At 37.4% G+C, this 25622-nt stretch overlaps 1 protein-coding gene across 1 annotated transcript in view; it reads left to right on the top strand.

Annotated features, from left to right (window-relative positions):
• Window positions 1–4148: 4148 nt before the first annotated feature.
• The window catches only part of Sult2a2 (sulfotransferase family 2A, dehydroepiandrosterone (DHEA)-preferring, member 2), a 67017-nt gene continuing 45543 nt past the window's right edge, over window positions 4149–25622 (top strand). Inside the window, exons 1-3 of the mRNA NM_001025131.2 lie at window positions 4149–4313; window positions 5661–5869; window positions 19451–19577. Of these exons, the coding sequence (NP_001020302.1) occupies window positions 4178–4313; window positions 5661–5869; window positions 19451–19577 (472 nt within the window). The 5' untranslated portion in view covers window positions 4149–4177. The remainder of the gene's footprint in view (window positions 4314–5660; window positions 5870–19450; window positions 19578–25622) is intronic.

Here is a 25622-nt window from a genome sequence, read left to right as displayed (position 1 = left end):
TAGCATAAGAAAGAACACTTGCTCATTTCTTCTATAAAGCCAAAATTATGCTTATACCTACTCCACTCAAAGACCAAAAAAGTAAGGAAACTTCAGACCAAGTTCCTTTATGAATATTGGTGCAAAAATATTCAATAAAATTGTCATAAACTATATTCAAGAAGACATCAAAACGACCATATATCATAATCATGTAGGATTCATCCCAGCGATGCAAGGATGGTTCAATGTATGGAAATCAATCAATGTAAATTACTATGTAAACTAACTCAAACACAAAATCACAAGAGCAACCCATTAGAATCTTACAATCATTTGACAAACTTCAACACCCCTTTTTATTAGGTGTCTTGTAAATATTAGAAATTCAAGGCCCAGACCTAAACTTAGGAAATGCAATATACAGCAAATTAATAGCCAACATCAAACTAAATGGAGATAAATTATAGGTATTTCAACTACAATCAGGGATTAGACAAGGCTGTCAGCTCTCCCCTTACTTATTCAATATAGTACTTGGAGACCTTCACAAAGAAATCAGACAACAAAAGGAGGTTAAAGGGATACAAATTGGAAAGGAAGAAATCAAAATATCGCTATTTGCAGATAATACAATAGTATACTTAAGTGAGCTCAAATATTCCAGCAGATAAATACTAAGCCTGATAAACAAATTTAGCAGAATGGCTGGGTATAAAATTAACTCAAACAAATTAGTGGCCCTCCTCTACTTAAAGGATAAATGGGGTGAGAAAGAAATTAGGGAAACAAAACACTTCAGAATAGTCACAAATAACATAAAATACCTGGGTGTGAGTGTAACCAAGCAAGTGATAAATCTGTATGACAAAAACTTGACGTCTCTGTAGAAAGAAATTGAAGAAGATCTCAGAAGATGGAAAGATCTCTGGTGCTCATGGAGTGGCAGGATTAATATAGTAAAAGTGGCCATTTTGTCAAAAGCGATCTTCAGATTAACTGCAATCCCCATTAAAATTCCAACTCAATTATTTATAGAGTTTGAAAGATCAATTTGCAAATTCATTTGGAATAGCAAAAAACACAGGATAGCAAAAACTATCTTCAACAATAAAAGAACTTCTGTGGAAAATCACCATCCCAGACATCAAGATGTACTACAGAGCAATAGTGATAAAAAACTATATGGTATTGGTACAGAGACACGCACCTAGATAAATGTGATAGAATTGCAGTCCCAGAAATGAACCCACAAACCTCTGATCACTTGATCTTTGACAAAGGAGCTAAAACCATCCAGTAGAAAAAAGATTTCCTTTTCTATAAATGCTACTGGTTCAACTGGAGATCAGCATACTGAAATTGCAAATTGATTTGTTCTTATAGCCCTGTACAAAGCACAAGTCCAAGTGGAACAAGAACCTCTACATAAAACCATATACATTCAAAGTAATAGAAGAAAAAGTGTAGAAGAGTCTCGAACACATGTCCACTGTGGAGAATTTCTTGAGAAAAACACCAATGACATATGCTCTAAGATCAAGATTTGACAATTGGGACCTCATAAAATTGCAAAACTTGTGTAACGGAAAAGACACTCTCTTTAAGACAAAATGTCAACCAACAGATTGAGGAAAGATTTTTACCCATCCTGTATCCAATATAGGGCTATAGATACAAAGAACTCCAGAAGGTAGACTTCAGAGAGCCAAATAACCCTATTATAAATGGTACACAGAGCTAAACAAAGAATTCTCAGCTAAGAAATATTGAATAGCTGAAAAGTACCTAAAGAAATGTTCAACATCCTTATCAAGGAAATGAAAGTCAAAACAAACCTGAGATTTTACCTCATGCCAGTGAGAATGGCAAAGATCAAAAACTCATCTGACAACAGATGGAGGTGAGGATGTGTAGAAAGAGAAACGCACCTCCATTTTTGGTGGAATTCCAAGCTGGTACAGCCACCACTCTGGAAATAAGTCTGAAGGTTCCTCAGAAAATTGGACATTGTATTACTTGAAGACCCAGATATACCACTCCTGGGCATATACCCAAAAGATACTCCAACATATAAGAAGACACATAGTACACTATATTCATAGCAGCCTTATTTATCATAGTCAGAAGCTGTAAAGAACCCAGATGCCCTTCAACAGTGGAATGGATACAGAAAATATGGTACATCTACCCCATGGAGAACTACTCAGCTATCAAAAGTAATAACTTCATTAAATTCATAGGCAAATGGATAGAACTAGAAAATAACATCCCAAGTGTGGTAACCTAATTGCAATAAAAAACACACACGTTATATTCTCACTGATAAGTGGATGCTAGCCCCAAAGGTCAAATTACAAAGGATACAACCACAGACCACATGAAGATCAAGAAGAAGGATGACCAAAGTTCAGGTTCTGCAGTCCTTCTTAAAAGGGGAACAGAAATATTCATAGGAGGACATATGGAGGCAGAGTTTGAAGCAGAGATTGAAAGAATGTCCTTTCAGAGGCTGACTCGCCTGGGAATCCAGTCCTTATATATACAGCTTCGAAAGCTAGAGAATATTGACGAGTCCAAGAAGTGCATGATGGCAGGAGCCTGATATAGCTGTCTCCTGAGAGGCTCAGCCAGAGTATGCCATATACAGAGGCTAATGCAAACCATTGAACAGAGAACAGGGTAACCATTGGAGGAGTTATAGAAAGGTTTTAAGGTACTGAAGTGGCTTGAAACCCCATAAGAACAACAGTACCATCCAACCAGATCTCCAAGGGACTATACCACTACCCAAAGAGTAAACAGGGACAGACCCATGGCTCCAGCTGCGTATGTAGCAGAGGATGGCCTTTTTGGGCACCAATGGGAGGAGAGCCCTTGGTACTGCCAGTTCTGTACCCCCCCAATGTAGGAGAAAATCATGGCAGAGAGGCTGGAAGAGAGGGTGGTTGAGGAAGGGGAGCACACTAAAGTAAGAAGTGTGGAGGGATATGATTGTGTCTTATGCATGGGAACCTGGAAAATGGAATAGCATTTGAAATGTAAATAATAAATATTCAATTAAAAATACAATAAAATAGTTTTTAAAAGAGGGAAGTTATTTAAAATGTAGGCAGCCAGCTTGTACTGGAAGAGCAAAAACCCAAGAAACTCACTAAACCAGTATAATTTCCAGTTCTTTTGTAAATACTTGTTCTTATATGCACAGGTAAATTTTATTCTTCTTTTTACAACATATGGAGACTCTTCCATAGATGTACAATGGGCTAAAATGGAGTTAATAATTGATAGCAAGGTACCTAAGCCTAAGTAGTACAGCTTCAATATATCCTTTAAACCTAGGAGTCAAGGTAAACATCAGAGAGGACAGTACAGACATCCTCCAGTGTCCCAAGATTCCTCTTTGTAGAATATGTCTCTCAGACACAACAGAGAAAATAGACACAGGAACTGTTACAGTATAGTTATTCAAACAAATCAGCATAATAGCACGATTAGGCACACAAAAGAGGCCAGGAAAAATTCTATATGGTTATACCCTAGAAGAAGAAATACACCATATCAGTGGTTGCTAAGACATGGAGAATAAACTGTTTCTGAAGATGAAATCCCGCATTAATTTTCCAATCTCAACCACACACCTCAGCATACAAGCCCAACTGAATGGACTCAGTAGATTGACTATATATGTGTTATATGTGTGCATATATAAATAGAAAAATATTAAAGAGGAGATCATAAATATAAGAAACGGATGGAGGGCTTTGAGGGGAAGAAGAAAGGCAGCTAATGTACTATGAGCTTCTCAAAAGTACCTATAATTTAAATAAATTGTTATGAAAAGTTTCTGTATGATCACTGTCACTTTTCTGCATATTGAAATCATTCTAAAAGCTAAATTGTATTAGAATACAGTTTAAATTATCCTGCAATTTTATGTCCTATTATTTCTGAGTTTCTGTTCGGGGGTCATGAACTTGGGCGCACAAATGCAGCAGAATGTTCTTTGTATGAGTTCAAATTGCTCAATAAAATAATCCTTGTCTCTGTGTTACAATATTTATTTATTCCTATCAGTAGCTAGTTTCACAAGAGACTAGAGAATGTTAATGATTTTTTAATTGCACTATAAATCTTACCTCTCAGCATTTGCTATAAACAGAACAGGTGGCAAGGGCTGGAATACTAAAAGTTATTCATGATGTCAGACTATACTTGGTTTGAAGGAATACCTTTTCCTGCCTTTTGGTTTTCCAAAGAAATTCTGGAAAATAGTTGTAAGAAGTTTGTGGTAAAAGAAGACGACTTGATCATATTGACTTACCCCAAGTCAGGTAAGGACCTTCAGTAAGACTGATTCTGAATCGTATAAAGGAGGTTAGAGCTTTGATATTTATTTGTTTTGTGCGAGTAGTGGAGTCCTCTATATATCCAATGTGTAAAGTGGTTTGTGGGAATGGAGATTTATGTGTGTTCCACTCAGAGAAAGATTTCACATATGACCTATGTGAGGAGAGTTGATCAGCTGTGGCAATAGAACAATGAGAGTATACCCTGAATCAGAATCTCAAATGCATTTATATCTGTGGTGAAGAGGTAGAAAATAGGGAGAGTGATGAGAATAAAAAGAAGAAAGAGCATCAAGAGAAAAAGGACTGTATATGAGGTTATGTGGAGGAGAGGAAAGTGCCATGTAGACTTTCCATGGACCTTGTCCACGAACTGGCAACTGAAAACTCAAGAAATCAAAAATTGACAATATGGTGGTTTGGGGAATGGATGTTTGCACTGTGGAAGAAGTACAGAACTTGGGTAAATATTAGACTGCTGATATTGAAATCACAATGACACAGAAAATCTAAAAGCAGTGGGAATCCAGGAAAAGAAAGCCAGACAATATCAAACAAACACATAAACACAAATGTAACTGTGTGTGGTAAATGTACATGAGGGAATTAATTCATCCTAAAAAGAAATATTGTCATACATTGCAGCATTGTTGCATCTCAATGGCTGTAGCGCCCACCTCGACCAGCAAGGAAGACGCGACACCGTTGGATTCTTCTTAACAGCCTTTATTGCAGGAACACCTCATTGTTGATTCGAGGAACCCCGGGGAACAAAGGCACTCGCCTTAAATACAATACAAACAGTGGTTGTAAACTTGTCCTCTGGGGATTGGTGGAGTATGAAATGCCTTATTAGCATGAATATCACTCTGGCCTTGTAAATGCCAGATAACGCCAAAGACACACGCTTTGTGGTGTACCACAAACGACCACTCGATGTCAGTGCCGTCTTTAGCCGCTCCCAACAAATGGCAATGAATTAAAATCAGAAACGTAGTCTTAGAGGACAGATGGTATGACTTCATCACTGTGAAATATCTGGAAAAGTCAAATTCACTCCACCAGAATGTAGAATGATGGTGCCCCAGGGCTGGAGCAGATAATCCATTGGCAGTTTGGTGTTTACTGTGTATAGGGTCTCAGTTTTGTAAAATGAAGTCTTGAAATTAATGTTGAGTGAATACACTTTGCACTCACACAATGTGGATACTGTGAACACTACTCTATATGCTTGAAAGTGGGCAACACTTTAAATTTTATGGGTATATATTCTACTTGAGGCTTTTTTTTGCAGTACTGTTCAAATGAGTGACTTTTTTTCTTTTCATTCAGGAACGAACTGGCTGATCGAGATTGTCTGCTTGATTCAGACCAAGGGAGATCCCAAGTGGATCCAATCTATGCCCATCTGGGATCGCTCACCCTGGATAGAGACTGGTTCAGGATATGATAAATTAACCAAAATGGAAGGACCACGACTCATGACCTCCCATCTTCCCATGCATCTTTTCTCCAAGTCTCTCTTCAGTTCCAAGGCCAAGGTCAGTGTCCAATGGCTGAGATTTTCTTTGACTAATATTGTGTGAACTTATTTTACCCTGACAAGCCTTGGAGATCTTACAAAAGTATGAAGGTGGGATTCTTATGCATTAGGTGATGCTGATCTTTCCTTTCTTCAGAATAAATTAGACTATCAGGCTGTGGAGCATCACACAGAGATCCTGGGCGCTTTAAGAAAGAACGTGAAATATCACACTAGAACATTCAGAAACTACATGTGTAGGCCAAGCAGGGTTCAAACTTTAGCATATAGTGCAATATTACTGTACTCTTTTCATCAAAGTCAATGATCCAGTTATAACACATACCCCAAGCTCTGTGTGGGTAAATCACTGAAGACACAGTTGCTCATAGGAAAGCAGCCTGACAAGGCATCAATGTTCAAAGGTTAGTTGTACACACAGTGTTATGCTGTGTCTAGCTATCTATTGAGATTAGTAGCCACAGGAATCTGCCATGAAACTTAATGAGAATGACAAGTAGAATTCAGACATATCCACCTTCTCATCTATCATAGCTCCTAGTTAATAAGAAAGTTTTTTAAGTCCCTTTGCCATAGAATCTATAAATAGTTTATGCTGAAACTACAAAGACAAACTTAGAATGATCGCTATTTAAAATGTCACAATGAATTTGTGACTATTCAAATATATGCATATGTCTTATCTGGATTTGGTAAATGTTTGGCTAGGGAACTGAAGCTTAAAGAGATGAGTTCTAGAATAATTGGCACAAAATTATGAAGAATGATTATTTTAATTTATTTCTTTTATGTTTAAAATATAATAATGAAATATAGTTACATACTTCATTACCCCTTTCCCCATCCAAAAATACTGACATATTCCCCCTTTCTTTCAAATATTTGCCTTGTTTTTTAATAATTCATGTTGCATACACACACATATACATTCATAAATATATTCCTACATTTATATATTCCTACATAGATATATATCTATATTTTTCCTTTACTTTTATTGGACATTTTCTTTATTTACATTTCAAATGTTACCATTTTGCTGGTTTCCACACTGGAAATCCCCCACCTCACACTTCCCCCTGTTTCTATGATAGTGTTCCTCCACCCACCCATAGAGTCGCTCCCCATTCCATGTCATAATATTCCACTATATTGGAGCATTGAGACTTCACTGCCCCAAGTCCTCTTCTTCCCCAGATGCCCTCCCTACAAGGCCATCCTCTGCTACATATGTAGCCAGAGTCATGGGTTGATCCATGTGTACTCTCATTGGTGGTTTAGTCCATGGGAACTCTGACCTGTCTGATTGATTGATATTGTTGTTCTTCCTATGTAATTATCAATCCTTTCAGCTCCTTCAGTCTTTTCTCTAACTCCTCCTTCGAGGACTTATATTCTTTTCCGAATGGTTGCTTGTAAGCATCTGCTTCTGTATTTTTCAGGCTCTGGCAGAGCCTCTGAAGAGACAGCTATATCATGCTCCTCTCAGCCTGCACTTCTTGGCATCCACAATACAGTCTGGGTTTCGAGACTGTATAGGGGATAAATCACAATGTGGGGTAGTCTCTGGATAAATTTTCTTTCAGTCTCTGTCCCACACGTCCTCCAGTGAATATTTCATTCCCACTTTGAAGAAGGATTGAAGCATCCAGACTTTGGTCTTCCTTCTTTTTGAGCTACATGTGATCATGAATTGTGTCTTGGGTATTCTGAACTTTTTGGCTAATATTGACTTATCAGTGAGTCCATATCATGTGCATTTTTTATTTTATTTATTTATTTATTTTTGTGATTGAGCTACCTCACTGAGGATGATATTTTCTAGTTCAATCCATTAGCCTGTGAATTTCATGAAGTCATTGTATTTAATAGCTCCATAGTGTCAATGTACCAGATTTCCTGTACCCATTCCTCTGCTGAAGAGCATTGGTGTTGTTTCCAGAGGAATGGGTCAGTTTATTTGCTTCTATTGGCTGACCTACAGGTAAAGCAGCACCATCTGTTGAAAATGCTTTCTTTGTCCCACGGGATGGTTCTAACTCCTTTGTGAAAGACCAAGTGGCCATAGGTGTGTCAGTTCATTTCTGCCTCTCCAACTCTATTACATTTATCTACCTGACTGTCTCTGTACAATACCATGCAGGTTTTATCACTATTTCTCTCTAATACAATTTGAGGTTAGGGATTGTGATTCTCCAATAAGATTTTTTATTATTCACAATAATTTTTGTTATCTTGTTTTTTTTTTTGTTATTCCAAATGAATGGGCAAATTGCTCTTTCTAACTCTGTGAAGTATTGAGTTGGAATTTCAGTGGAGATTGAGTTGAATCTGTAGATTTCTTTTGACAAGATGGCCATTTTTATAATATTAATCCTGCCAATTAATTATGATGGGTGATTTCCCATCTCTTGAGGTCGTCTTTAATTTCTCCCTTCAGAGAAATTTTCTTTCCCTTGCTTGGTTAGAATCACATCACAGTTTTTATACTATTTGTGACTATTGTGAATGGTGTTGTTTCCCTAATTTCTTTCTCAATCTGTTGTGCTTTGAGTAGAAGGAGGCTACTGTTTTGTTTGAGTTAAGTTTGTATCTATACACTCTGCTGAAGTTGCTTATCAGGTTTAGGAGTTCTCCTGTGGAATTTTTGGGGCCACATAACCATATTCACTATCATCTGCAAATAGTGATATTTTTACTTCCTCCTTTCAAATTTGTATACTTTTGACCTCTTTTTGATGTTTACTTGTTTTGGCTAGGAGTTCAAGTACTATATTGAGTATGTAGGGAGAGAGTAGGCAGCCTTGTATAGGTCTAATTTTAGTGGGATTGCTCCAAGTTTCTCTCCATTTGGCTTGCTATCTACTTCTTTTACTATGTTTATGCATGGGCTTTGAATTTGTGATATTTCCAAATCTTTTATCATGAAGTGGTATTGAGTTTGGTCAAATGCTTTCTCCACATCAAATAAAATGATTGCATGTTTTTCTTTGAATTCATTTATAGTAGATTATGTTGATGTATTTCTGCATATTGAACCATCCCTGCATCCTTAGGATGAAGCCTACTTGAGGGATTGTTTTGATGTGTAATTGGAATCGGTTTGCTAGAATTTTATTGAGTATTTTTGCATTGATATACATAAGGGAAATTGGTCTGAAGTTCTCTTTCTTTGTTGGTGTTTGTATGGTTTAGATATAAGTGATATTATGGCTTCATAGAACAAATGGGTTAATGTTCTTTCTGTTTCTATTTTGTGGAATACTTCGAAGAGTATTGGTGATAAGTCTTCACTGAAGATCTGATAGAATTCTGCATTAGACCCTTCTGGTCCTGGGCTTCATTTGGTTTGAAGATTTTAATGATTTATTCTATTTCTTTAGAGCTTATGGAACTGTTTAGATTATTTTCCTGACCCTGATTTAACTTTAGTATTTGGTATTTGTTTAGAAATTTGTCCATTTCATCCAGATTTTATGCTTTTTTTAAGTACAGTCTTTTGTACAAGTATCTGATGATTTTTTAATTCCCTCAGTTTTTTGTTTTGTCTCTAATTTCATTTCTGATTTTGTTAATTTAGATGCTTTCTCTGTGCCCTTTCTTGTTGATTTTCTTAAAGTACTATCTCCTGGTTTTGTTGCTTTTTTTGTATATATCTTTTAATACTTTCTCGGTTGATTTCAGCCCTGAGTTTGATTTTTTCTGCAGTCTATTATTTCCACTTAGGTGTATTTGCTTCTTTTTTTTTCTAGAGCTTTTATGTGTGCTGTTAAGTTGTTAGTGTATGGTCTGTCCGGGATTTTTTTTTTTTTTATTTTTAGGCACTGAGGGCTTTGAGTTTTCTTCTTAGCACTGTTTTCCTTCTGTCTCAGAAATTTTGGGTTTGTTGTGCTTTCAATTGCCTGTATTTCTAAATAGTCCTGAATGTAGTTCTTTCTTGACCAAATTATCATTGAATAGTGCACTGTTCAGCTTTCATGTATATATGGGCTTTCTGTTGCTTTCTTGTGATTGAAGTCTAGCCCTTTTGCCTGGTTATTTCTTAGGATGCATGGGATTATTTCAAACTTCTTGCATCTGTTGAGGCCTGTTTTGTGATCAGGTATATGTTCAATATTGAAGAAGGGACTATGAGGTGTGGAGAAGTATATTCTCTTGTTTAGAATGAAATATTCTATCAATATCTGTTAAATCCATTTGATTCATAACTTCTTTTAGTTTCTCTCTGTCTCAGTTTAGTTTCTGTTTCCATGATATGTCCATTGATGGTAGTGGGTGTTGAAATATCCAACTATTATTGTGCAAGCTGCAATATGTGCTCGGAGCTTTAGTAAGGTTTCTTTTATGAATGTAAGTGCCCTTGCATTTGGAGCATAGAAATTCAGTATTGAGTGTTCATCTGAATATTTTTTCTTCTACAAGCATGAACTTCCTTATCTATTTTGAAAACTTTTGGTTGAAAGATCATTTTATTTGATAATAGAATGTCTACTCCAGCTTCATTCTGGTACCATTTGCTTGAAAACAAATTTCTGTCTTTTACTCTGAGTTAGTGTCATTGTCACTGTGGTATGTTTCCTATATGCAACACAATGCTGGGTCCTTTTAACCTGTCCTGTCAGTCTATGTCTTTTTATTGAGGAATTGAGTCCATTGATGTTATAAGATCTATTAAGGAAAAGTGTTGCTTCCTATTATTTTTGTTGTTAGAGATTGAATTATGTTTGTGTGGCTATCTTATTTTGTGTTTGGTGAAACATTACTTTCTTGCTTTTTCTAAAGTGTGATTTCCCTCCTTTTGTTGGGTTTTATATCTCTTATCCTTTGTTGAAATCCATTTGTGGAAAGAATTTGTTTTTGTCATGGAATACCTTGGTTTATCCATCTATGTTAATTGAGAGTTTTGCTGGATATATCAGCCTGTGCTGACATTTGTGTTCTCTGAGTGTTTGAATGAACTCTGTTCAGGATCTACTGATGTTTAGAACCTCTTTGGAGAACTCTGGTGTAATTCTGATCGGTCTGCCTTTATATGTCACTTGAATTTTTCCTTACTATTTTTAATATTCTTTGTTTTGTACATTTTGTGTTTTTATCATTATGTGACAGTATGAGTTTCTTTTCTGTACCAATATTTTTGGAGTTTTGTATGTTTCTTGTATGTTCATGGGTATCTTTTTCTTTAGGTGAGGGAATTTTTACTCTTTAATTTTGTTGAAGATATTTACTGGCCCTCTAAGTTGGGAATCTTCACTCTCTTCTGTACCTATTATACTTAGGTTTGGTTTTCTCATTTTGTCTTGGATTTTCTGGATGTCCTGGTTTAGGAGTTTTTGCATTTTTCATTTTCTTTGACTGTTTTTCCAATGTTTACTTTGGTATCTTCTGCACTTGATATTCTCCCTTCTATCTCTTATATTCTATTGGTGATGCTTGCTGATCTCTTGACTCCTGATCTCTTTCCTATGTTTTCTATATCCAGGGTTGCCTTTCTTTGTGATTTTGTTATTGTTTCTATTTCCTATTTTAGAACCTTGATGGTTTTGTTCAATCCATTCACCTTTTTTGCTTTTGTATTCTTGTAATTATTTTTTTTCACTTGCAATAATGAAAATTTTATTTCAAGATATTGTGATAGGTATATTTGCATAGAAATACATAAAATCCAGTAAGTATATTCATTAATAGATACAGTGACTAAATTTGAACATTTCACATTTATACTACTATCAAATATATCAAGTTTTATCATATTACTAAAATTTTAAAGGTACATTTTTTTTAGTTTTATGATCTACTTAGATACATTTGTGATTCTTTTATTTGATTAGTTTCTTAATCAGTAATAAATGTGTTAGTATAATATGTAAGTCTTACAACATAATTATTTTCTCAATTATATAAGTAGAAAGATTCATAAAGGGAAATTATGGAATGTATAAAACATAGTTTGTAAATACATCACAATATTGGGTCTCCAACATTAAAGTTATTGACCTTTGGATATGTAAATAACCTATATTCTTTTTTTTTATTAACTTGAGTATTTCTTATATACATTTCGAATGTTATTCCCTTTCCCGGTTTCAGGGCAAACATCCCCCTCCCCCCTCCCCTTCCTTATGGGTGTTCCCCTCCCCACCCTCCCCCCATTGCTGCCCATCCCCCAACAGTCTAGTTCACTGGGGTTTCAGTCTTAGCAGGACCAAGGGCTTCTCCTTTCGCTGGTGCTCTTACAAGAATATTCATTGCTACCTATGAGGTCAGAGTCCAAGGTCAGTCCATGTATAGTCTTTAGGTAGTGGCTTAGTCCCTGGAAGCTCTGGTTGCTTGGTATTGTTGTACATATGGGGTCTCGAGCCCCTTCAAGCTCTTCCAGTTCTTTCTCTGATTCCTTCAACGGGGGTCCTATTCTCAGTTCAGTGGTTTGCTGCTGGCATTCGTCTTTGTATTTGCTGTATTCTGGCTGTCTCTCTCAGGAGCGATTTACATCCGGCTCCTGTCGGTCTGCACTTCTTTGCTTCATCCATCTTGTCTAATTGGGTGGCTGTATATGTATGGGCCACATGTGGGGCAGGCTCTGAATGGGTGTTCCTTCTGTCTCTGTTTTAATCTTTGCCTCTCTATTCCCTGCCAAGGGTATTCTTGTTCCCCTTTTAAAGAAGGAGTGAAGCATTCACATTTTGATCATCTGTCTTGAGTTTAATTTGTGCTAGGCATCTAGGGTAATTCAAGCATTTGGGCTAATAGCCACTTATCAATGAGTACCTACTATGTGTGTCTTTCTGTATTGGGTTAGCTCACTCAGGATGATATTTTCCAGTTCCAACCATTTGCCTATGAATTTCATAAAGTCATTGTTTTTGATAGCTGAGTAATATTCCATTGTGTAGATGTACCACATTTTCTGTATCCATTCCTCTGTTGAAGGGCATCTGGGTTCTTTCCAGCTTCTGGCTATTATAAATAAGGCTAAGATGAACATAGTGGAGCACGTGTCTTTTTTATATGTTGGGGCATCTTTTGGGTATATGCCCAAGAGAGGGATAGCTGGATCCTCAGGCAGTTCAATATCCAATTTTTTGAGGAACCTCCAGACTGATTTCCAGAATGGTTGTATCAGTCTGCAACCCCACCAACAATGGAGGAGTGTTCCTCTTTCTCCACATCCTCTCCAGCATCTGCTGTCACCTGAGTTTTTGATCTTAGCCATTCTCACTGGTGTGAGGTGAAATCTAAGGGTTGTTTTGATTTGCATTTCCCTTATGACTAAAGATGTTGAACATTTCTTTAGGTGTTTCTCAGCCATTCGGCATTCCTCAGCTGTGAATTCTTTGTTTAGCTCTGAACCCCATTTTTTAATAGGGTTATTTGTCTCCCTACAGTCTAACTTCTTGAGTTCTTTGTATATTTTGGATATAAGGCCTCTATCTGTTGTAGGATTGGTAAAGATCTTTTCCCAATCTGTTGGTTGCCGTTTTGTCCTAACCACAGTGTCCTTTGCCTTACAGAAGCTTTGCAGTTTTATGAGATCCCATTTGTCAATTCTTGATCTTAGAGCATACGTCATTGATGTTTTGTTCAGGAAATTTTTTTCCAGTGCCCATGTGTTCCAGATGCTTCCCTAGTTTTTCTTCTATTAGTTTGAGTGTGTCTGGTTTGATGTGGAGGTCCTTGATCCACTTGGACTTAAGGTTGTACAGGGTGATAAGCATGGATCGATCTGCATTCTTCTACATGTTGACCTCCAGTTGAACCAGCACCATTTGCTGAAAATGCTATCTTTTTTCCATTGGATGGTTTTGACTCCTTTGTCAAAAATCAATTGACCATAGGTGTGTAGGTTCATTTCTGGGTCTTCAATTCTATTCCATTGGTCTATCTGTCTGTCTCTGTACCAATACCATGCAGTTTTTATCACTATTGCTCTGTAATACTGCTTGAGTTCAGGAATAGTGATTCCCCCTGAAGTCCTTTTATTGTTGAGGATAGTTTTAGCTATCCTGGGTTTTTTGTTATTCCAGATGAATTTGCAAATTGTTCTGTCTAACTCTTTGAAGAATTGGATTGGTATTTTGATGGGGATTGCATTGAATCTGTAGATTGCTTTTGGTAAAATGGCCATTTTTACTATATTAATCCTGCCAATCCATGAGCATGGGAGATCTTTCCATCTTCTGAGGTCTTCTTCAATTTCTTTCTTCAGTGTCTTGAAGTTCTTATTGTACAAATCTTATACTTGCTTGGTTAAAGTCACACCGAGGTACTTTATATTATTTGGGTCTATTATGAAGGGTGTCGTTTCCCTAATTTCTGTCTCGGCTTGTTTCTCTTTCGTGGAGAGGAAGGCTACTGATTTATTTGAGTTAATTTTATACCCAGCCACTTTGCTGAAGTTGTTTATCAGCTTTAGTAGTTCTCTGGTAGAACTTATGGGATCACTTAAATATACTATCATATCATCTGGAAATAGTGATATTTTGACTTCTTCTTTCTGATCTGTATCCCCTTGACCTCCTTTTGTTGTCTGATAGCTCTGGCTAGAACTTCAAGAACTATATTGAATAAGTAGGGAGAGAGTGGGCAGCCTTGTCTAGTCCCTGATTTTAGTGGGATTGCTTCAAGTTTCTCTCCATTTAGTTTAATGTTAGCAACTGGTTTGCTGTATATGGCTTTTACTATGTTTAGATATGGGCCTTGAATTCCTGTTCTTTCCAGGACGTATATCATGAAGGGGTGTTGAATTTTGTCAAATGCTTTCTCAGCATCTAATGAAATGATCATGTGGTTTTGTTCTTTCAGTTTGTTTATATAATGGATCACATTGATGGTTTTCCGTATATTAAGCCATCCCTGCATACCTGGGATGAAGCCTACTTTATCATGGTGGATGATTGTTTTGATGTGCTCTTGGATTCGGTTTGCCAGAATTTTATTGAGTATTTTTGCGTCGATATTCATAAGGGAAATTGGTCTGAAGTTCTCTTTCTTTGTTGTGTCTTTGTGTGGTTTAGGTATAAGAGTAATTGTGGCTTCGTAGAAAGAATTTGGTAGTGCTCCATCTGTTTCAATTTTTGTGGAATAGTTTGGATAATATTGGTATGAGGCCTTTTATGAAGGTCTGATAGAATTCTGCACTAAACCCGTGTGGACCTGGGCTCTTTTTGGTTGGGAGACCTTTAATGACTGCTTCTATTTCCTTAGGAGTTATGGGGTTGTTTAACTGGTTTATCTGTTCCTGATTTAACTTCCGTACCTGGTATCTGTCTAGGAAATTGTCCGTTTCCTGCAGATTTTCAAGTTTTGTTGAATATAGGCTTTTATAGTAAGATCTGATGATTTTTTGAATTTCCTCTGAATCTGTAGTTATGTCTCCCTTTTCATTTCTGATTATATTAATTTGGATACACTCTCTGTGTCCTCTCGTTAGTCTGGCTAAGTGTTTATCCATCTTGTTGATTTTGTCAAAGAACCAACTTTTGGTCCTGTTGATTCTTTCTATGGTCCTTTTTGTTTCTACTTGGTTGATTTCAGCTCTGAGTTAGATTATTTCCTGCCTTCTACTACTCCTGGGTGTATTTGCTTCTTTTTGTTCTAGAGCTTTTAGGTGTGCTGTCAAGCTGGTGACATATGCTTTTTCCTGTTTCTTTCTGCAGGCAGTCAGCGCTATGAATTTTCTCTTAGCACAGCTTTCATTGTGTCCCATAAGTTTGGGTATGTTATACCTTCATTTTCATTAAATTCTAAAAAGTTTTTAATTTCTTTATTTCTTCCTTGACCACGTTATCATTGAGTAGAGCATTGTTCAACTTCCACGTTATGGCATTGTTCAAATTCCCACGATATGTGGGCATTCTTCCCTTATTGTTATTGAAGACCAGTTTTAGGCCATGGTGGTCTGATAGCACGCACGGGATTAGTTCTATCATTCTGTCCCTGTTGAGGCCCGTTTTTTGACCAATTATATGGTCAATTTTGGAGAAAGTACCATGAGGAGCTGAGAAGAAGGTATATCCTTTTGCTTTAGGATAGAATGTTCTATAAATATCTGTTAAGTCCATTTGGCTCATGACTTCTCTTAGTCTGTCTACGTCTCTGTTTAATTTCTGTTTCCATGATCTGTCCATTGATGAGAGTGGGGTGTTGAAATCTCCCACTATTATTGTGTGAGGTCCAATGTGTGTTTTGATCTTTAGTAAGGTTTCTTTTACGTATGTAGGTGCCCTTGTATTTGGGGCATAGAGATTTAGGATTGAGAGTTCATCTTGGTGGATTTTTCCTTTGATGAATATGAAGTGTCATTCCTTATCTTTTTTGATGACTTTTAGTTGAAAATTGATTTTATTTGATATTAGAATGGCTACTCCAGCTTGCTTCTTCCGACCATTTGCTTGGAAAGTTGTTTTCCAGCCTTTCACTCTGAGGTAGTGTCTGTATTTGTCTCTGAGGTGTGTTTCCTGTAGGCAGCAGAATGCAGGGTCCTCGTTGCGTATCCAGTTTGTTAATCTATGTCTTTTTATTGGGGAGTTGAGGCCATTGATGTTGAGAGATATTAAGGAATAGTGATTATTACTTCCTGTTATATTCATGTTTGGGTGTGAGGTTATGTTTTTGTGCTTTTCTTCTCTTTGTTTTGTTGCCAAGACGATTAGTTTCTTGCTTCTTCTCGGGTATAGCTTGCCTCCTTATGTTGGGCTTTACCATTTATTATCCTTTGTAGTGCTGGATTTGTAGAAAGATATTGTGTAAATTTGGTTTCGTCATGGAATATCTTAGTTTCTCCATCTACTTTAATTGAGAATTTTGTAAGATACAGTAACCTGGGCTGGCATTTGTGTCCTCTTAGGGTCTGTATGACATCAGTCCAGGATCTTCTGGCCTTCATTGTTTCTGGTGAAAAGTCTGGTGTGATTCTGATATTTCTGCCTTTATATATTACTTCACCTTTTTCCCTTACTGCTTTTAATATTATTTCTTTATTATGTGCATTTGGTGTTTTGACTGTTATGTGACGGGAGGTGTTTCTTTTCTGGTCCAATCTATTTGGAGTTCTGTAGGCTTCTTGTATGCCTATGCGTATCTCTTTTTTTCGGTTAGGGAAGTTTTCTTCTATGATTTTGTTGAAGATATTTACTGGTCCTTTGAGCTGGGAGTCTTCACTCTCTTCTATACCTATTATCATTAGGTTTGATCTTCTCATTGAGTCCTGGATTTCCTGTATGTTTTGCACCAGTAGCTTTTTCCGCTTTACATTATTTTTGACAGTTGAGTCAATGATTTCTATGGAATCTTCCGCTCCTGAGATTCTCTCTTCCATCTCTTGTATTCTGTTGGTGAAGCTCGTATCTACAGCTCCTTGTCTCTTCTTTTGGTTTTCTATATCCAGGGTTGTTTCCATGTGTTCTTTCTTGATTGCTTCTATTTCCATTTTTAATTCCTTCAACTGTTTGATTGTGTTTTCCTGGAATTCTTTCAGGGATTTTTGTGACTCCTCTCTATGGGTTTCTACTTGTTTATTTATGTTTTCCTGGAATTCTTTCAGGGATTTTTGCGATTCCTCTCTGTAGGCTTGTACTTGTTTATTAATGTTTTCCTGTGTTTCTCTAAGGGAGTTCTTCACGTCTTTCTTGAAATCCTCCAGCATCCTGATCAAATATGATTTTGAAACTAGAACTTGCTTTTCTGGTGTGTGTGGATATTCCATGTTTGTTTTGATGGGAGAATTGGGCTCCGATGATGCCATGTAGTCTTGGTTTTTGTTGCTTGGGTTCCCGCGCTTGCCTCTCGCCATCAGATTATCTCTAGTGTTACTTGTTCTGCTATTTCTGACAGTGGCTAGACTGTCCTATAAGCCTGTGTGTCAGGAGTGCTGTAGACCTGTTTTCCTGTTTTCTTTCAGCCAGTTATGGGGACAGAGTGCTCTGCTTTCGGGCATGTAGTTTTTCCTGTCTGCAGGTCTTCAGCTGTTCCTGTGGGCCTGTGTCTTGAGTTCACCAGGCAGGTCACTTGCAGCAGAAAATTTTTTTTTACCTGTGGTCCCGAGGCTCAAGTTTGCTTGCGGGGTGCTGCCCACGAGCTCTCTGCCTATTCTTGTAATTCTTAAAAAGATTTTTTTGTTTCCTCTTTAAGGACTTTTCCCTGTTTACCTGTGTTCTCCTGTATTTCTCTAAAGGTATTAAATATGCCCTTCTTAAAGTCCTCTATCACAATCATGAGTTATGATTTTAAATCTGAATCTTTCTTTTCTGTTGCGATAATGTATCCAGGTCTTGCTGTAATGGGAGTACTCAGTTCTGATGATGCCAGGTAGTCTTGGTTTCTGCTGCTTATGTTCTTGTGATTGCCTCTCAACATCTGCTTACTTTTAGTGCTACCTGCTGTTTTGGGCTCTGACTTGAGACTGTCCATCTTGTGATCCTCGTTGTTTCAGAACTCCTCAGAATACAGCTGTCTCTGTGATGTTGTGATTCTGTGATTCTGTGATCCTTAGATCCTGGGTGTGTCAGAGCTCCTGGTATTCAAGCTGCCTCAGAGATCCTGAAATCCTGGTATGACCAAGGTTCTGAAGTCTTGTTGTGTCAGAGCTCCTGGGAATCACGTTTTCTCTGTGTGATGCATGAATGAGTAGAGAGTCTGAGCCCTAGATTAGTTCCTGGCACAGGTGTAAGCAAGAAGGAACCTGTGTCTCTGTCTCCGCAGTGTTTATGTTTCCCTGGTTCCTGTGGGTGTCCCATTTTCGCTGCCTTTTGAGAAATATGTTGTTGCCTCAACTGTTATCTTGAGTGTGTCAAAATTCTAGTGTTCCTGGGTGTGTCTGATGTACTTGGATTCGAGTTTCTTCCGTGATCCTATGATCCTGGGCATTTCAGACCACCTGGGCATTGAGCTCCCTCTGTGTTTTGTAGGAGTTTGTACAGAGCCAGCACTCCAGGTATGCTCTGGTACAGGTTCAAAATGGATAAACTGTGCCCCTCACCAGCCAGTAAGGGATTCCTGCATCCCTGGTATCCCTACATACATATTTCTAATATATATATATATATATATTATATTCCTAAATAAATGTTTATATTCTTAAATACTTTAGTACAATCTACTCTGTCAGTACAATGTTACTTGTATTTATAATTTAAGGGCTGGGCATTTGTTGTTGGATAAACAATTACTATTGTGATCTTCACAACTGTTCAATCACTCTGGTTTAGGTTTTATTTTTACATTATTAATAAACCAGTCATCTGTAGTTCTAGTTTTATAAATCAAATAAAATTTAAAAGGGGAATTACAACTATAGATTTCTTCACTCATGTATATGTTTTGTCCACATAAAAGTAATAAATATTTTTTGAAATCCGTGGATATTTGACTGATATTTGACATGGAAATTATGCCAGTTAATGTATATGAGTACACGGTCACTGTCTTCAGACACACCAGAAGAGGGCATTGGATCCCATTGCAGATGATTGTGAGCCACCATGTGGTTGCTGGGATTTGAACTCAGGACATTTGGAAGAGAATTATGCCAGTTAAAAATGAGCAATGAATACTCACCTTCACTTACATATTTCCCTTCAAGGTGATATATCTCATCAGAAATCCCAGAGATGTTCTTGTTTCTGCTTATTTTTTCTGGAGTAAGATCGCCCTGGAGAAGAAACCAGACTCGCTGGGAACTTACGTTGAATGGTTCCTCAAAGGAAATGGTTAGTATTCTGTAAAATATAGGAGATGGGGGAAACTCAGAGACATTTATTTCAATAATTTATTTATTTATTCATTTATATCACAATATCTAGCACCTCTCTCTTCCCAGTGCCCTCCAACATCTCCTTTTCTCACCTCTCTGTAATCTGAGAAGGGGTAGTTGTACCTAGGCTATCTTCCCATCATTGCACATCAAATCTCTGGAGGACCAGGTACATCGTCTCGCACTAGGTGGCCTAGTTAGGAAAACGAGTTCTACAGACAAAAAATAGATTCATGGACAAACCTGGTTCCAGTTTTTGAGTGACCTGTGTGAAGACCAACCTGCTATATATGTACAGGGCCCCTAGGTTTAGCTCATGCAACCATTTCCGGTTGGTATTTCAGTCTCTGATAGTGCCCAAAGGTTCAAGACAGTTGACTCTTTTGGTCTACCTCTGGAGTTCTTACTCTGTTTGGGTCCCTCACTCCTTTCTCCAACTCTCCCACAAGACTCCCAAAGCTCTATCTAATATTTTGCTGTGGATTACTACATTTGTTTTAGTCAGCTGCTAGGTGGGATTTCTCAGAGTACAGTTATTCTAGACTCTTGCCTGCAGGCATATCAGAGTATCTAATAGTGCTAGGGATTGTTTTTGCCCAAGGTGTATCTCAATTTGTCTAGTCATTGATTGCCATTCTCTCTGTGTCTGCAACAACTCTATTCATGCACGTCTTGTAGGCAAGGCACATTTAGGGACAAAGTTTTATGAGTGGATTGCTATTTTATCCCTCTACTGGAATCCTACCTTGCTATAGGGATCAGAAATTCAGGTTCCAAGAATACCCTTGGCAGGGAATAGAGAGGCAAAGATTAAAACAGAGACAGAAGGAACACCCATTCAGAGCCTGCCCCACATTTGGCCCATACATATACAGCCACCCAATTAGACAAGATGGATGAAGCAAAGAAGTGCAGGCCGACAGGAGCCGGGTGTAGATCTCTCCTGAGAGACACAGCCAGAATACAGCAAATACAGAGGCAAATGCCAGCAGCAAACCACTGAACTGAGAATAGGACCCCCGTTGAAGGAATCAGAGAAAGAACTGGAAGAGCTTGAAGGGGCTCGAGACCTCATATGAACAAGAATGCCAACCAACTAGAGCTTCCAGGGACTAAGCCACTACCCAAAGTCTATACACGAACTGACCCTGGACTCTGACCTCATAGGTAGCAATGAATATCCTAGTAAGAGCACCAGTGGAAGGGGAAGCCCTTGGTCCTGCTAAGACTGAACCCCCAGTGAACGTGATTGTTGCGGGGAGGGCGGTAATGGGGGGAGGATGGGGAGGGGAACACACATAAAGAAGGGGAGGGAGAGGGGTTAGGGGGATGTTTGCCTGGAAACCGGGAAAGGGAATAACATTCGAAATGTAAATAAGAAATACTCAAGTTAATAAAAAAAATTAAGAAAAAGAAATTCTAATGAAAAAAAAAGGAAATTCAGGTTCCATAACCCAACTGTTAAACGTCTCAGATAGAGTCACCCCTATTGATTAGGTTGACCTTGAACTGTCTGTATATCCAGGGATGACCTTGAATCTTGGCACTTCTTTCTGCTCCCTCTTGATTCCTAGGACTAAAAGTATCTACTGTATACACTATTTATTTGGTACTGGAGCTCAAACTCAACATTACATGTGTGCCACCTAACTTGCCTATACATCTAGCCCCTTAGTATCTTATGTAAGCTCTATTTTATCTGTATATGCAACCAGTCTTTAGGCTCCAGCTCATCATCATTGTAATTGTTTCTGTTCACACACACACCACCAAAGAAAAGGGCACAGCCACAGCTTGCCTCATGACATATCATTTCAGCACCATTTGGCTTAACTCGTCTTTCCAGATCTAACTTAGATAATGACATTAGTCATCATCTGAATAAGAAATTCCACAAATAGTCTCCCACATTTGATCACTTGGTTCCCAGTTGGTTGCACTTCTAGAGATAGTTTATGAGGCACAGCCTTGTTGGAGGATGTATTCCATTAAAGCTGGTCTTTGAGAGGTTAAACCCTTCAGCCACTTCTGGTGTACTCCTCCACTTCCTGCTTGTAGTTGAGGCAATGAAATCCCAGCATTCTGTTCCTATCACTCTATCTGCAACAACCATCTCTCTCTTCCTTTTTTAATTATTTATTTATTTTTCTGTAGCTGAGGACAGAACCAAGGGCCTTGCGCTCGCTAGGCAATCGCTGTACCACTGAGTTAAATCCCCAACTCCTTCTTTTATTTTTATGGGATATTTTTACTTACATTTCAAATGTTATCCCTTTTCCAGAAACCCACTCCAGAAACCCTCAATCTCCCCTTGCTTCAGTGAGGTTGCTCCCACACACATTCTCCCACTCCCTTTCACTTCCCTGCCTTGACATTTCGTACACTGGGGAATCAAGTCTTGACAGGACCAAGGACCTCTTCTCCCATTAATACCTGACAAGGCCATCCTCTGCTATATATATGGCTGGTACCATAGGTCCATCTGTGTATATGTGTGCGATGATGGTTTAGTTCCTGGAAGTTCTGTGGTTCTGGTTGATTGATATTAATCATCTTATGGGGTTGTAAACCCCTTCAGCCCCTTCAGGCCTTTCTCTAACTCCTGCATTGTGTACCCTTTTCTCAGTTAAATGATTCACTGTGAGCATCTGCCTCTGAATTCATGAAACAAACTCTATCTTCCTTAAGTTGCCTTGTACATGGTGTTGTATCACAACAACAAAAATATAACATATGTTATTTCTTCCTCTTGCGGTTCTCATTTGTGTATTTTCTTAGTCATTTTTGGAATGATTTCTTATAAATCTTATATATTTTCCTGATCATCCACCATTTTGTTAAAATGCATCTTTCTAAATATTGTAAATCCTAATGTCTTATATGTCTCCAGAATATTTTCAGAATTGGGAAAGAGGATTCTTTATATTTTGTTTTTATTTAAAATTCTCCTGCAATATATTAATTATATCTAAAAAGGTTATGTTATTGATATTTCCATTTATGTGTGCAGGTATTTTGATAGCAATAATAGCCCACATCATAGTTCTTACATCATTACCTACATTCTTCCTTGATGCTTTCTTAGTATTTATTGTAGTCTATAGATGTTTTATTTATGATGAGCACAAAAGGGCACTTATTCTTAGCACTTTGGTAAGTTTTGAGTCTCTGAAATTACCATTGCCTACTGCAAGAAGCATCTTTCGATCAAACTGACAGTAGAGATATATAAGCAAAAAAGGGCATGGCTATATAGAAATAATTTGATGTTCACATCATTTCCGATTAGATGAATAAGAATGACAGCTACAACACTAGGGTCTATTTCCTCCACAACGTGGACATTTGACCATGTAGACTAGCTGTGAACTCTTTTCAATTGCAGTCAAGAATTGGCTATTTACCCCAGAACACAATAGACATTATTGATCAGTAAGCATGTCTTGCAAGGCTGGTTGAAGTATAGGTCACAGTATCCACAGCTGAGTAATTTTTGAGGACAATTGCTTCTGTAAAATTTTGTAAAATCAAAGGCTGTCTTTTACATTCACTAGATCCAGCACCACAGTGCCCCAAGATATCAGATAGATATTGTAATCTCATTCAGGAAAGTGTCTACTCTGTTCTGCTACATCCCATAGCACACTGACAAAGGCCTCTCTCTGAGCCTGTCAATAATCTCTCTACCCATCTAGTGCCCAAAGAAGCCTTCACCATTCCAGAAATATACATCTTAATTGCATGGCAAACCAGTGTCTCTGCTACCAGACATTCTCCCAAACTCAAATCGCCAAAAGAAAGAACAGATAACACAATAATCTCTGATCCAATTGATGAGAGGTAATTGACCACCCAAATATACAAAGCCCCATACACATTCATCCCTTAAGAAAATTCATAACAACCTGTAACATACAGAGTAGAATCTTAACATCTGCCTCCATGTTCTCTTGGCTGCTTTCTGTCTACCCGTTCCAGTATCTTCCTCTTCCCTCAAACTTTTCTCCCACCCATCCTTCCTACTCACCCAATGACAGACCTCATTCTATCTTGTACATGCCTACACCTGCATAGTGACATCATCCTACATTTCACCATTTTTGTCTAATTAGCAAAACCTTTTCTCTCAAATATAAGCTGAGTACAACCATTATCATTTTGTAATTTAAATCATAAAATATATCTAACACCGAGTTCAATACATTATTAGTTAAACAGAACATTTAATTATCCATTGCAGCTAAAGAAAGGCTTAAAACCTATTTATAGCCTGGCTACCTTGTATAGTATCTGATAACTATCTAACAAAATATGTGCTTTCAGAGTTAAACAGCCTGATAAACTATGAGATTTAAATCAGTCTTCAACCCTGTCAGAAATCTGAGTATGACCAAATACCTTAGATATAGGAAGCCTAAGATGGTTTCCAGAATTTAGAGACCATAGAGACAAATCTCCACTAGCACAGTCCTATGTTAGCAGCATGTGAGTGCAAGTCTTTAGCCTTCTTGCCCAAAATCAACTGACAAACTCTTGACATGCAGAATCCTCGAAGGGCTGACAATTTTGGCTTGATAGAGATTATCAGTCAAGAACTATTCTGCATAAGGTGTCCCATTCTGGACAGTATACTCTGAAGATGAAACAGACAGTTTCTTCCCAGTGGTTACCCAGCCATAAAGCATTTTCACACCTGGAGGTTGAGATGCTCAATTTATTCATTAAAACTGTCAAATGGGAAATCCTAAGGGCAGATATGTCTCAACAAAATATAAATAACTTTAAATCTCTTATTTTGTGGATTTCTGTCATTTTTGAAAACCATCTATCTATATAAGTTAATCTGGAATATTTTCTGTTAATTATCTTATTATCTTGAAATTATTCTAACATACTTAGAGATATAAACTTGCTATTTGGCTCTTAATTCACATATGTAATCAATTCAGAAATTTGTAATGGCATCAATAGAAGGAATGACTTTAATCCTTTTACTTTTAAACTTTTTTAACTAATAAAATCTATACCAAGCAAAGATATGATTTTAGCTTAGTTACCAAATGAGATTATGACTCTACAACTCAAACTAGCCAATTCCTCCCTGTTAAATTACAACCATTTCTAAATTCCTCATAAAACAACCTTAGAATAACCACTTTCAGCCCCCCTAAAGTCCAGAGAATTAGAGTAATAACTCTTCAACAACTTTTCAAGTTGTATGTTGGTGTTGAGATATCCTTGTGGGTAGGAGGTAGAAATAATAAAGCAAATATTATAGCCAGATGTGGGTCTTGCCTGGATCAATGTGAAAGTCCTTGAGACCAGGAATCCAAGTAGGTACATTTTGCAAAAGATAATTCTCAACACAAATGTTTAGAATAGAGATATCTTTTTGTTTGATTCTCTTGAATCTAATTTTTCAGGACATCTCCCTCTCTCAAATCTGATCATTATAACTCTCTGAGGTTTCTGGAGCCTAATCAGACTTTAAAAAAACACAAAAACAAAACCATTTTCCCATAATAATGTGCTTCTTAGTCTCCAAACAGGAAAGTTTGTATCTTCCCTCTCTTCCAGAGTAATAATATAACCATAAAACTCAAAGTCAAGTACATTATGAAGATTAAGCGTTTTTTAAAAAGGAAGTAAGCTAAAAATAGTATATGAGCTTGGTAGTCTTTTGTAATCTGTCACATTAGGAAATTAACCCAAAATTCTGTGGAGCACATGTTAAGAGAATCTGAGCTTCCTGTTGTGGTCAATGTCAAAAATAACCACAGACACTTGCTAACTGGCATCAACAAGCCATATGGCCTTTAGTGGCATAATTCATAAAACAAACTAAACACCTATTAACTACAATATCCATAATCAACTTATTAAACCAGGATATTGCCACCAAATATATCAATCTGTCAAGCTCTCTACCTGGAGCCTCAGATGTTTATTTAACCTTAATACCTTTGAAATATCACAATTCTCTTCTTGAAGTCAGTGACTA

Source organism: Rattus norvegicus, chromosome 1, assembly GCF_021556685.1.
Source record: "Rattus norvegicus strain SHRSP/BbbUtx chromosome 1, alternate assembly SHRSP_T2T, whole genome shotgun sequence".
Lineage (NCBI taxonomy): Eukaryota > Metazoa > Chordata > Mammalia > Rodentia > Muridae > Rattus > Rattus norvegicus.
The sequence above is the reverse complement of the archived record's forward strand: the minus strand, read 5'-3'. Positions and strand labels throughout refer to the sequence as shown.